The following is a 12,995-nucleotide window of genomic DNA, read 5'->3' as shown; positions in this document are numbered from 1 at the left end:
CAGCCAGTGTGTGGTGTGCTGGAAGTGTGTGTGGTGTGCTGTAGTGTTTGTGCGTCTGGCTGTAGTGTTTGTGTGTCTGGGTGTAGTGTTTGTGTGTCTGGGTGTAGTGTGTGTGTGTCTGGCTGTAGTGTTTGTGTGTCTGGGTGTAGTGTTTGTGCGTCTGGCTGTAGTGTGTGTGTGTCTGGCTGTAGTGTTTGTGTGTCTGGGTGTAGTGTTTGTGCATCTGGGTGTAGTGTTTGTGTGTGTCCAGACAGAAGTGTGTCCTGCTCTGCCGGCACGCCGTGCTGCTATCACGCTTCCAGGCAGCCTTTTCCCAACAGGAGCAGTGAGCCCATCCAGGGACGCCCCAACGGGTCTGAACCGGGTCTGAACCGGGTCTGGACCGGGTGTGGACCGGGTCTGGACCGGGTGTGGACCGGGTCTGGACCGGGTCTGAACCGGGTCTGGACCGGGTGTGGACCGGGTGTGGACCGGGTGTGGACCGGGTCCAGACCGGGTCTGAACCGGGTCTGAACCGGGTCTGGACCGGGTCCAGCTGGTCTCGGTACGGTCCGTCGTCTTTCTGCTAGCTCCAGTTCATTTCTCCTCGTGTTTCCTTGTCTGTCGCAGCGCTGTCCGTGATCATACACTGTAAACGGTGCGAACAGATCGAGGTCCCGCAAAGCCCACAATGCATTGTGAGATATCACGTGACCTGTTCCCACAGACGGTTCATCAGTGAAACGCATGGTCATAATGTTCTGGCTGGGTCGTTCAGTCTCCGAGAGGCTCTCTTGTTCCTGGATGTCTCTGCAGGTGTTCTGTCGTCTCACTGGAACCAGGGAGTTCGTCTGTCCTTCAGTGAGACTGACGGTTCTGGAGCGTCTGGAACAAGACAGGCTTCATCGCGGTCTGGACTCACCCTTCCCCTCAGAGCCACAGCGTCGGTTCAGCTCCACTGCACCACAGCTCAGTACAGATACTGTGTAATAAAACACAGTCATCCACAGCCTATTCCTTTTAGGCATTATTACCTCTCAAAGAGGACAATGTCTCAGCATCAGACGACAGACGACAACAGAAAACAGATCAGGGTAAAACCGGAGTACCACTATCTGGGTAAAACTCTGCATCACGAGCAGGGTTGATTTCAGGGGTTCCTCAGTTTTCACATGCCTTCCTACGCACCAGCCTCTGCTGCTAAACTCTCCTCTCACTGCACTTCAGAACGTGTGAGTTCTCACACTGTGAATTTAATCACCCTGCTAAACGCTGCCGAGCCACAGTTTTCACCACCAACTTCCTGAATTTAAGACGGACACTCTTTTAAAAGTGTCCGCGGTCCGTCTGTTGCTGCTGAAGCTGTTGACTCCTGTGAAGGCAGAGATTTAGGTTTCAGCCGTTCATGAGATTAACAGACACTAACAAGAATGTCAGCTATTCTCTGACAGGACTGGGATTCTGCAGTTTGCCAGAAAGAGAGAGTGGAAACACATGTGGTCCAGAGTTTTACTGATAATAATGTAAAGCTGTGGCGCGTGCAGCGTGCACGGCGCCGGGCCGGGCCGGGCCGGGCCACGTGAGGCCATTGTCTGGAGCGTCAGTGTCAGAATGAAGCCTCTGTCTGGATCCATAACCCGATAAAGCTGCCACACACTCACACACACTCACACACTCTCACACACTCACACACTCCGGTCTGGTGACGGCAGCTCACACATCGCTGCAAGAGCCAGAGGCCGGCTGCATCCCAGAGGCGGTGGTTCCACTCCCGGACTGCCCATGAGCTGAGACGGCCCGACACACCAGCCGACCCCTCCTGGGGCGTGAGAGCCACGGATCATTGAAACCAAGAGGTCCTGAAGGTCCTGTTAGAGACCTGAAGTCCAGTTCAGAGTGACTCATCAGTCACATCCAGAAGAAGCTGCACGAATAACAATCCCCTTCAGTCTGAATTCAGCTTATCCCCACGACTGCAAACACAGCTGAGCCGAGAACACAGAGAGGAACCAGCAGGACCAGAGGAGTCTTCCTGCAGAACCAGACCCAGAGGAGACTTCCTGCAGAACCAGACCCAGAGGACACTTCCTGCAGAACCAGACCCAGAGGAGACTTCCTGCAGAACCAGACCCAGAGGAGACTTCCTGTAGAACCAGACCCAGAGGACACTTCCTGTAGAACCAGACCCAGAGGAGACTTCCTGTAGAACCAGACCCAGAGGAGACTTCCTGCAGAACCAGACTCAGAACCAGACCCAGAGGACACTTCCTGCAGAACCAGACCCAGAGGACACTTCCTGTAGAACCAGACCCAGAGGAGACTTCCTGTAGAACCAGACCCAGAGGAGACTTCCTGCAGAACCAGACTCAGAACCAGACCCAGAGGAGACTTCCTGCAGAACCAGACCCAGAGGAGACTTCTTGTAGAACCAGACCCAGAGGAGACTTCCTGTAGAACCAGACCCAGAGGAGACTTCCTGTAGAACCAGACTCAGAACCAGACCCAGAGGAGACTTCCTGTAGAACCAGACCCAGAGGAGACTTCTTGTAGAACCAGACCCAGAGGAGACTTCCTGTAGAACCAGACTCAGAGGAGACTTCCTGTAGAACCAGACTCAGAGGAGACTTCCTGTAGAACCAGACCCAGAGGAGACTTCTTGTAGAACCAGACCCAGAGGAGACTTCCTGTAGAACCAGACCCAGAGGAGACTTCCTGTAGAACCAGACCCAGAGGAGACTTCCTGCAGAACCAGACCCAGAGGAGACTTCTTGTAGAACCAGACCCAGAGGAGACTTCCTGCAGAACCAGACTCAGAACCAGACCCAGAGGAGACTTCCTGTAGAACCAGACCCAGAGGAGACTTCTTGTAGAACCAGACCCAGAGGAGACTTCCTGTAGAACCAGACCCAGAGGAGACTTCCTGTAGAACCAGACTCAGAGGAGACTTCCTGCAGAACCAGACCCAGAGGAGACTTCTTGTAGAACCAGACCCAGAGGAGACTTCCTGTAGAACCAGACTCAGAGGAGACTTCCTGCAGAACCAGACCCAGAGGAGACTTCCTGCAGAACCAGACCCAGAGGAGACTTCCTGTAGAACCAGACTCAGAGGAGACTTCCTGCAGAACCAGACCCAGAGGAGACTTCCTGCAGAACCAGACCCAGAGGAGACTTCCTGCAGAACCAGACCCAGAGGAGACTTCCTGTAGAACCAGACCCAGAGGAGACTTCCTGCAGAACCAGACCCAGAGGAGACTTCCTGTAGAACCAGACTCAGAGGAGACTTCCTGCAGAACCAGGCTGATGTGATGGCAAAAATTGATTTTAGTCTATAAATTAAGAAATAATAAAATCTGTTGTTGAATTTATAATAATAATAATAATGCATTGGTTTTATATAGCACTTTACTGGACACTCAAAGACGCTTTACATTGCATTATTCCTTCTCTCCATACTCCAATTTACTAAACACACTGATTTTTTTTTCCGTAAACATAAATGACAAGGTCATAAAAACTTTGTTCTTCCTGCTTTTATCCCTTTGGTTCAAACTGAAGCCAAAACCCTGGTCTGGTCTGGTGTGGTCCTGGTTCAGTCTCTTCACTATGTGCAGAATTATTTTCACCATCCTCTTCATTCTCCTCTTTCAAAAATACAAGTCAAATGTTGTATGGGGTAACTTATGGCTAATACTTAAAAACGTCAAATTCTGTAAACTGGAAATGAAAAAACTCAATATATTCCTGTCTCTTTTCCCCTTTATTCACAGATGTTCTTCAGCTTCATCATAGCTTCATCAGAGAAAGGAAACTGAGCCCAACGTTTCGTTTGTTTCACTTTGTTTTTTGTGACTTGCTTTATTTCCTCTTTCTCCTGATTTTGTTCTGTTTTGTTCTGTTTTTTCATTTTTTCCTCAATTATATGGATTTCTTTTGTAAATCTGATCCGACTCACTGTAACAAACTGAGGATGCTTACTATGCATCATAAATATTCTGTTCGCAAAAATAAATCTTTTTTAAGGGAGGAAGGACAGGCTCAGGACCTTCAATCTGCTTCGGGTTGAGCCTTAAGCCTCTGAGGAGACGAAGACAAGTGTTCAGCAGGTGTGCTGCTGATGGACAGAGTCAGGAGAACAGAAGGCTTCAGCTGCGTTTCAACAGCATCACATGAAATAAAGGCTGCAGTGGCTTCCTGTCCATCACAAGACCTCCTCAGACCGTCTGCTTCCTGTCCATCACAAGACCTCCTCAGGCCGTCTGCTTCCTGTCCATCACAAGACCTCCTCAGACCGTCTGCTTCCTGTCCATCACAAGACCTCCTCAGACCGTCTGCTTCCTGTCCATCACAAGACCTCCTCAGGCCGTCTGCTTCCTGTCCATCACAAGACCTCCTCAGACCGTCTGCTTCCTGTCCATCACAAGACCTCCTCAGACCGTCTGCTTCCTGTCCATCACAAGACCTCCTCAGACCGTCTGCTTCCTGTCCATCAGAAGACCTCCTCAGACCGTCTGCTTCCTGTCCATCACAAGACCTCCTCAGGCCGTCTGCTTCCTGTCCATCAGAAGACCTCCTCAGACCGTCTGCTTCCTGTCCATCACAAGACCTCCTCAGGCCGTCTGCTTCCTGTCCATCAGAAGACCTCCTCAGACCGTCTGCTTCCTGTCCATCACAAGACCTCCTCAGGCCGTCTGCTTCCTGTCCATCACAAGACCTCCTCAGACCGTCTGCTTCCTGTCCATCACAAGACCTCCTCAGACCGTCTGCTTCCTGTCCATCACAAGACCTCCTCAGACCGTCTGCTTCCTGTCCATCACAAGACCTCCTCAGGCCGTCTGCTTCCTGTCCATCACAAGACCTCCTCAGGCCGTCTGCTTTTTCCTGTCCATCACAAGACCTCCTCAGGCCGTCTGCTTCCTGTCCATCAGTAGACCTCCTCAGGCCGTCTGCTTCCTGTCCATCAGAAGACCTCCTCAGGCCGTCTGCTTCCTGTCCATCAGAAGACCTCCTCAGGCCGTCTGCTTCCTGTCCATCACAAGACCTCCTCAGACCGTCTGCTTCCTGTCCATCACAAGACCTCCTCAGGCCGTCTGCTTCCTGTCCATCAGAAGACCTCCTCAGGCCGTCTGCTTCCTGTCCATCACAAGACCTCCTCAGACCGTCTGCTTCCTGTCCATCACAAGACCTCCTCAGACCGTCTGCTTCCTGTCCATCACAAGACCTCCTCAGACCGTCTGCTTCCTGTCCATCAGAAGACCTCCTCAGGCCGTCTGCTTCCTGTCCATCAGAAGACCTCCTCAGACCGTCTGCTTCCTGTCCATCAGAAGACCTCCTCAGGCCGTCTGCTTCCTGTCCATCAGAAGACCTCCTCAGACCGTCTGCTTCCTGTCCCACAGACCAGCCGCTCCAGCCCAGCACACTGGTCCTGGTCCTCACCTTTCTGTGGCGTCACTGCATGTCTGACTGACCTCTGGCTAAGCCCCGCCCCCTGAGCCGTCACATGGTTCAACCTCAGCGAGCTCAGAGCAACAAATAACAGCAAGCGATCAGTTGGATCAAATCCTGGAGCTCATCATTCAGGGATAATCTGTCAGTATTGACACCTGTCAGTGCTGGTCCTTCAGGAAAATCATTGGATGCTGAGTTTTGTGTTGTTGGTAGTTGAATTCCACAGAGGAACCTCACCAATGATTCTTCACTTTCATAAAGGATAAGAAGATTAATCTCCAGGTCGTTTTGACGAGGATTAAATCCCCAAAACCCTTGACCATGAACACTTCCCTGTAACAGATGTCTCCGGATGTTGGCGTTGCGTGGCGTTCCACGGTTTGGCCTGTTGAGCGGATTCTCAGACGCATCCTGTCCTGAGGTTCATGCCGCTAGCTTCTGTCTTCATTTGCATCGATCGATCAGCGTGATTAATACAAAGGTAGAGGCAGTCACACAAACCTTCCAGGTGAGGTTGTATTCAGTGTTCAAACCAACAAACAGACGTATCTCTGGGCTGTCAGAGTAAGCTCACAGAGACATAGTTAGAACATGCAGTCTCTGAAGACCGAGCTCAGAATCAAACCGGGGTTTTCCCATTGTGAGAGTGATTACCACTCCTGCACTACAAAACAAGAACATGGACCCTCACACACTCATCTCCAGTCCTCCACTTCCCTCTTCTCTCTATCCACACTCGTTTTTAAACGCGCAGACGGCACACAGTGTCTGAAACACTTAATTGAATTTATGACACTTGCCAGTGTGTGCTTCTGGATCCCCTCCTCCCAAACCCCCTCCGACCCCCAAACGTCTCCCGTTTAGAAACATAAGTCTCCATCTTACCGGCCCAGCTTTGTTTTCATAGCAGAGCTGGAGGCCCTTTCCCTCCACGCTGACCTCCACAGCGCTCCCCACGCCTCCACCCGTCCGACTGTTATTAGCATCCACCTTCAGCAGGACCAGGCTGCTGTCTGGCTCAGGGTCACACTGTCAACGCCGCACGCCACATGTGGAAACCGGCACGCCAGGCCAACATCCAACATCCTTGAGAACAATCAGTTTGTTTTTCTTATCGACCAACTTTCCCCAGACATTCGAACGCAGAAACACAAACACACAACGGCATCATGCAAACCCAGGCAGTCTGGACATACATGCAGAGGACGGCGTCCAGCAGACGTCTGGGACCACTGTGGGGGGCCGAGCCTTCATAAACCTGCCAGATCATATCCAACTGAATCATGAGGAGAATGAAACGGTCCACAAAAGGAGAGGACGGCGTTCAAGGCGACAGCAGAGCCGACAGTGACGGACTGCAGGAGGGATTCATCTCCTCAAGCCGTTTTTCACTCTGCTTCGACTTATTAAACAAAAGAAAAGCTTTTGAAGTGGACGATAACCCATGTAGAACAGTGTGTGTGTGTGTGTGTGTGTGTGTGTGTGTGTGTGTGTGTGTGTGAACTCTGTCCATGAACAGGGTTTATGAAAACCATATGACAAGCACAGGAAAAGAGAAATGCACAGTTCCCTGCCCCTCCCCCGACATACTCTCATATAATGCCCCCCACCTCCTCCGAAAACATACAACTCTTTTTCTCAGCCCTCTCCCTGGTTCCCCTCTGCCCAGCCTTCCTGCTGGAGCCCCCTCCCCCTGCCGCCTCCCTCCCTCGCTGCTGGCCCAGTCCTGGACGGTCTGCCTCCGCTGCAGCGCAGACCGGCTTCAGCAGGGCGGCGTGAGGAGGGAGGCAGGGAGCGAGGAGCTGGCTTCAGACGAGAAGAGAAAAGTTGAGCAAGTGACAGTCGAAGTTTGAGAGAGAGGCAGATCAGAAGAGGGGAGAGGCAGGCAGAGGGAAGACCTCCGGCTTCAGACAGAATGGAGTCCCTGCCGAGGGGGGCTGCTGCTCTGCTCGTCGCCTCCCTCCTGGCTCTGCTCCCTGGACTTCCCCGGGGCCAGGACCTGAGAGAGACGGATGCTCTGTGCAGGGCGGACGGCTGCTTCGTGGTTTACTTCCAGCGCAGGACTTTCCTGGACTCGTGGAGGGCCTGCAAAGAGAAGGGCGGCAATCTAGCAACCATCAAACACTCGGAGGAAGCGGCTTCCATCGCCGCCCTCTTCTCCGGCCTGGACCTGCGACACTCGCGCACCAAGGTTCAGGTATGGATCGGACTTCAGCGCCAGCCCCGCCAGTGTGCCGCCGGCCGCCCCCTGCGGGGGTTCTCCTGGACGACCGGGGACCAGGACACAGAGTACACCAGCTGGCAGAGGGAGGACTCCCCCAGCCTGTGCCTGACGCCTCGCTGTGTGGTGATGAGCTACAACGCTCAGGACCAGACCGATAACTTCAAGTGGCTGGACGGCTCCTGCTCCGTCGCTGTGGACGGATATCTCTGCAGCTATGCCTACGAAGGAATGTGTCCCGCCCTGAGGAGAGAGGGGGCGGACAATGCCCTCTACACCACGCCGTTTAACCTGGTGAGCACGCTGCTCACCCACGTGCCGTTCGGCTCGGTGGCCACCCTGCCCTGCCCTGCAGGCGCCCAGGAGGACCAGCTGGTCCTGTGCCTGCAGAGGGAGGACGGCTCAGTGGGATGGTCTCGAGAAGCCCCGTTCTGCTCCAGAACCCCTCCGCCACACAGCTGGTGCGACCAGAACAACGGAGGATGTGAGCACTTCTGCAGGCCGGCCGGCGGACACTTCTACTGCGAGTGTGCCGGAGGCTACCAGCTGGCAGACGACGGGCAGAGCTGTGAGCTGGCCGACGTCTGCCAAGGAGCGCCCTGTGAGTTCGAGTGCCTGCCCCTCTCGGATAGCTACCGCTGCGCCTGTCCCGACGGGTACATGCTGGCGCCGGACGAACGTGGCTGCTTGGATGTGGACGAATGCCTGCAGAGTCCTTGTGAGCACATTTGTCAGAACACTCTGGGAACGTTCCAGTGCCAGTGTCGGGAGGGTTTCCATCCGGATGATGAGAGTGCCTGTGAGGACATTGATGAGTGTATGAGCGATCCCTGTGAACACGCCTGTGAGAACACACTCGGCTCCCACGTCTGCCACTGCCATCTGGGCTACTCCCCCGTGCCCGAGGACCTGGGCCGATGCCAGGACATCGACGAGTGTCAGATCCCCGACACCTGCGAGCAGATGTGCGTAAATTACGAGGGTGGATATGACTGCTACTGCGAGGAGGGCTTTGAGCTCATGCCTGACCTCTTTTCCTGTAGAAAGACACAGATTGGAGTTGTTCAGTCTGCTGTCACCCACCAGCCTGGACCTGTGTGGGTCCCTGAGGACTATGACTGGAGCCCAGAGCAGAGCCACACCGACTGGCCCACAGAGGAGGAGCAGTCCCTGGACTGGCTCACTGAGCCACCCAGAGTCTTCAATCCGGATGTCATCTGGGTTACTCGTGCTCCTCAGGAGGAGTTTCCCTTCCCTTCAGGATTAGAGCCTTTCCCAACTGTGGCTGAAAACCACGAGGAAGACATAGATGGAACTGACTGGCAAGAGTGGGGGCAAAGACCTCAGCCTGAACCAAAGGATTTCCTGACGACCCACTTCCCCACTCCTCCTGCCACCTCCGTCGCCTCCACTCCTACCCCGGACTATTACCAAGATGAAGAAGAGACTACTACAGATGCACCCTCTGTTTCTACTGCAACCATCTCTGAGGGAGCCTGGAACTGGTGGGTGGAGCTGGCCACATCCACCCAGGGTCCGGGGAACGCTGCAGAGCCTGTCACAGACTGCAACACGTCCACGGATTCCAGCTACTACAGCGAAGCTGATGAAGAACAGCTCCTCCCTGGGGAGAAGTCTTGGTTCTCAGAGGAGGAGCTAGAGGTGAAGGATGGGGTCTTTCAGGAGGTCACACGCTCCGAAGCCCCCGCCCCTCCCACAGAGCCTGCAGCGTCCCACATTCCCCCAGCTGAGGGCGGGGAAACTGAAGGCAGTGCTGACTCTCTGGATCCTGCCCAGGAGGACCGGGGGCCGAAGCAGAGCTCCACCTGGCTGCTGGTGGCCATCCTCGTGCCCCTCTGTATTGTCCTTGTGGTGATGGTGGCGCTGGGGATCGTCTACTGCACCCGCTACGCCGTTCAGCCGCGGAACAAAGCCGCCACTGACTGCTACCACTGGATCTCTGGAGCGCATGACAAACAGGTAGCTGCTCACCCCTCGGCAGGGGTCAAGACCCAGGTGTAAACACACCGACACGGACACAAACAGCCTCTGTTCTGCAGGAGAGCAGGAGACAGTGATGAACTGGCCACCAGAGGCCAGAAGCTCCGCCCCTTTCTGAAGTGCTGACTTTCTGCACATATTTGGATATTGCTGTTAAATATGGACTGGTAGAAGTGGGGAGGGGCCGCTGAAAACCGTGGACCGTTTTGGGGCTTTCTCTGTGGTCCAAACGGCGCAGTGTCTGCTTCATGAGTCGCCTTGTTCCAGACAAACACAAGTCTGTAACATCACTCTGCTGCTCGCTGATGTTCCTTCATGTCACTTTCTTTATTCACCTTAATGTTTCACAGGTGGAGTCAGCTCCTGCTTACAGGTTGAAAAAATTACATAACACACACACTGCTTTGTTGAAGCTATAAAACGTGACGACACCGTGTCTCTCGAGCGACGTCCTGAGGCTCAGTTTGTTTCTAGCAGTGGACGACCGAACGCTGCTCGTCTCCTGCCACAGCACAGGGTTGTCAGCTACGCCAGTTTATCATTTAATGTCTTTTTCAACCCAGTCCAAACTGAGAGGCTAGCCGGTGCCGTTGGTGTCTGCTAACGTCAGCTTGAAAAGCCCTGCAGCGCTAGAGACGGGGTTCTGTAGCAGAGCGCAGTCCACGCCAACGAGAGAGGCCGGTCTGGGCCAGAGGTGAGGACAGACTGGTCCACATGCACCAGCAGGGCTGGGACAGGCTCTTCATTTTACTAGAACAGAGCAGGGATCCCAAAGCTAAATCTGAGGAACCTCATTGAGGTGATCGAGCTGCCATGTCCCAATTCAAGATCCAGAGAAACTCATCAGAGAGAAAATAAAGCTAATGCTAATGCTAACCATGCTTCTGAACTTCTACTTGGTTTTGAAACGTGAACTTGAACACAGTCCTTTACAGGGAACGAGTGTGAAAAGTCAGAGGTCCGGTTCATCCGGAGACTTCCTCCAGTAGGCGGAACATGTTAGGAGACCCAGCTGTGCCCTTTGACCTTGCCTCCATGACCGTCACATCAGCATGGTTAATACCGGCACACAATCAGTGAGCATGGCTGCCGGAGCAGACGGGCCTTCTGAGACCAAAGCCTGATGTCTGAGTGTGTTTCACACTCCTGTCCTGCAGACACACTCGTTCTCCTGCTGAGTCCAGTTTGAGGGTTTCCTCTGGCTGAGGCTGAGATGCTGCCGAGGCACAGACGTGACCCTGACCTGGTTTTGAAACAGCCCCTCTGTGACCCTGGTTTAGAGCGTCAGACCAGCAGGGACCACGCTCAGCACAGCCAGCTTTAATTTATTGGGTATTTAACGGCGCCAGTCCACACCTACACGCCACATTTCTACTGACTGTGAACTCTGAGAACACTACTCCTTTCTGTTGTCCTGATACTGTTTTAAATTGTGATTAAAATCTGTGATGAAAGCTGATTGTGAAAGCTTCGTGTGAATGTGAGGGCAGGGCGGTCCGGGCTCAGTTTCCGGAGGAGAGCTCAGCTTCAGGCTGGAATGGTGAACCCCTCCATCTCCGACATGACGGCAGCCGAGCTCGGCAGAAATGATCCTCTAATAACGACATCGACGAAGGATTCAGCCTGAGTCTACAGAACACGGCTCTGACCCTGGTTCTGAGGCTGAAGAGCCGCTCAGCACCGCAGGGCGGAGGCAGGCGGAGGCGGGCGGAGGCGGGCGGAGGCGGGTGGAGGCAGGCGGAGGCGGGACGGAGGCAGGCGGAGGCAGGCGGAGGCGGGCGGAGGCAGGCGGAGGCAGGCGGAGGCGGGCGGAGGCGGGCGGAGGCAGGCGGAGGCGGGCGGAGGCAGGCGGAGGCAGGCGGAGGCGGGCGGAGGCGGGCGGACGCAGATGGAGGCTGGGTCGAGGCGGGGCGGAGGCGGGATGGAGGTGGGGCGGAGGCAGGCGGAGGCAGGCGGAGGCGGGCGGAGGCAGGCGGAGGCGGGCGGAGGCAGATGGAGGCTGGGCGGAGGCAGGCGGAGGCAGGCGGAGGCAGGCGGAGGTGGGACGGAGGCTGGGTCGAGGCGGGGCGGAGGCGGGGTGGAGGCAGGACGGAGGCGGGGTGGAGGCAGGTGGAGGCGGGCAGAGGCGGGACGGAGGCAGGGTGGAGGCAGGTGGAGGCAGGGTGGAGGCAGGATGGAGGCAGGATGGAGGCGGGGCGGAGGCAGGATGGAGGCAGGGTGGAGGCAGGATGGAGGCAGGATGGAGGCGGGGCGGAGGCAGGATGGAGGCAGGATGGAGGCAGGGCGGAGGCAGGATGGAGGCAGGGTGGAGGCAGGATGGAGGCAGGGTGGAGGCAGGATGGAGGCAGGGTGGAGGCAGGATGGAGGCAGGGCGGAGGCAGGATGGAGGCAGGGTGGAGGCAGGATGGAGGCAGGGCGGAGGCGGGGTGGAGGCAGGGTGGAGGCAGGATGGAGGCAGGATGGAGGCGGGGCGGAGGCAGGATGGAGGCAGGGCGGAGGCAGGATGGAGGCAGGGCGGAGGCAGGGTGGAGGCAGGATGGAGGCAGGGTGGAGGCAGGATGGAGGCAGGGCGGAGGCAGGATGGAGGCAGGGCGGAGGCGGGGTGGAGGCAGGGTGGAGGCAGGATGGAGGCAGGGCGGAGGCGGGGTGGAGGCAGGGTGGAGGCAGGATGGAGGCAGGATGGAGGCGGGGCGGAGGCAGGATGGAGGCAGGGCGGAGGCAGGATGGAGGCAGGGCGGAGGCAGGGTGGAGGCAGGATGGAGGCAGGGTGGAGGCAGGATGGAGGCAGGGCGGAGGCAGGATGGAGGCAGGGCGGAGGCAGGGTGGAGGCAGGGTGGAGGCAGGATGGAGGCAGGATGGAGGCGGGGCGGATGCAGGATGGAGGCAGGGCGGAGGCAGGGTGGAGGCAGGTGGAGGCGGGCAGAGGCGGGACGGAGGCAGGGTGGAGGCAGGATGGAGGCAGGGTGGAGGCAGGATGGAGGCGGGGCGGAGGCAGGATGGAGGCAGGGTGGAGGCAGGATGGAGGCAGGGCGGAGGCGGGATGGAGGCAGGGCGGAGGCAGGATGGAGGCAGGGCGGAGGCGGGGTGGAGGCAGGGTGGAGGCAGGGCGGAGGCAGGATGGAGGCAGGGTGGAGGCAGGATGGAGGCAGGGCGGAGGCAGGATGGAGGCAGGGTGGAGGCAGGATGGAGGCAGGGCGGAGGCAGGATGGAGGCAGGGTGGAGGCAGGATGGAGGCAGGATGGAGGCGGGGCGGAGGCAGGATGGAGGCAGGGCGGAGGCAGGGCGGAGGCAGGATGGAGGCAGGGTGGAGGCAGGATGGAGGCAGGGCGGAGGCAGGATGGAGGCAGGG

The 12,995-nt window shown here is 56.4% G+C and overlaps 1 protein-coding gene across 1 annotated transcript; it reads left to right on the top strand.

Moving 5' to 3' along the window:
• The first annotated feature begins 7,132 nt into the window (after positions 1-7,132).
• Positions 7,133-11,055, top strand: cd248a (CD248 molecule, endosialin a). The gene has a single exon (XM_030088404.1). The coding sequence runs from the start codon at positions 7,340-7,342 to the stop codon at positions 9,665-9,667; it is 2,328 nt and encodes a 775-aa protein (XP_029944264.1). The 5' UTR covers positions 7,133-7,339; the 3' UTR covers positions 9,668-11,055.
• The last annotated feature ends 1,940 nt before the right edge of the window (positions 11,056-12,995 follow it).

This window comes from Salarias fasciatus, chromosome 3 (genome assembly GCF_902148845.1).
Source record: "Salarias fasciatus chromosome 3, fSalaFa1.1, whole genome shotgun sequence".
In the NCBI taxonomy this organism is placed as follows: domain Eukaryota; kingdom Metazoa; phylum Chordata; class Actinopteri; order Blenniiformes; family Blenniidae; genus Salarias; species Salarias fasciatus.
The sequence above is the reverse complement of the archived record's forward strand: the minus strand, read 5'-3'. Positions and strand labels throughout refer to the sequence as shown.

Bases quoted from the DNA above. Each gene is read 5' to 3' on its own strand.
- cd248a (XM_030088404.1), top strand. From the start codon at position 7,340: ATGGAGTCCCTGCCGAGGGGGGCTGCTGCTCTGCTCGTCGCCTCCCTC.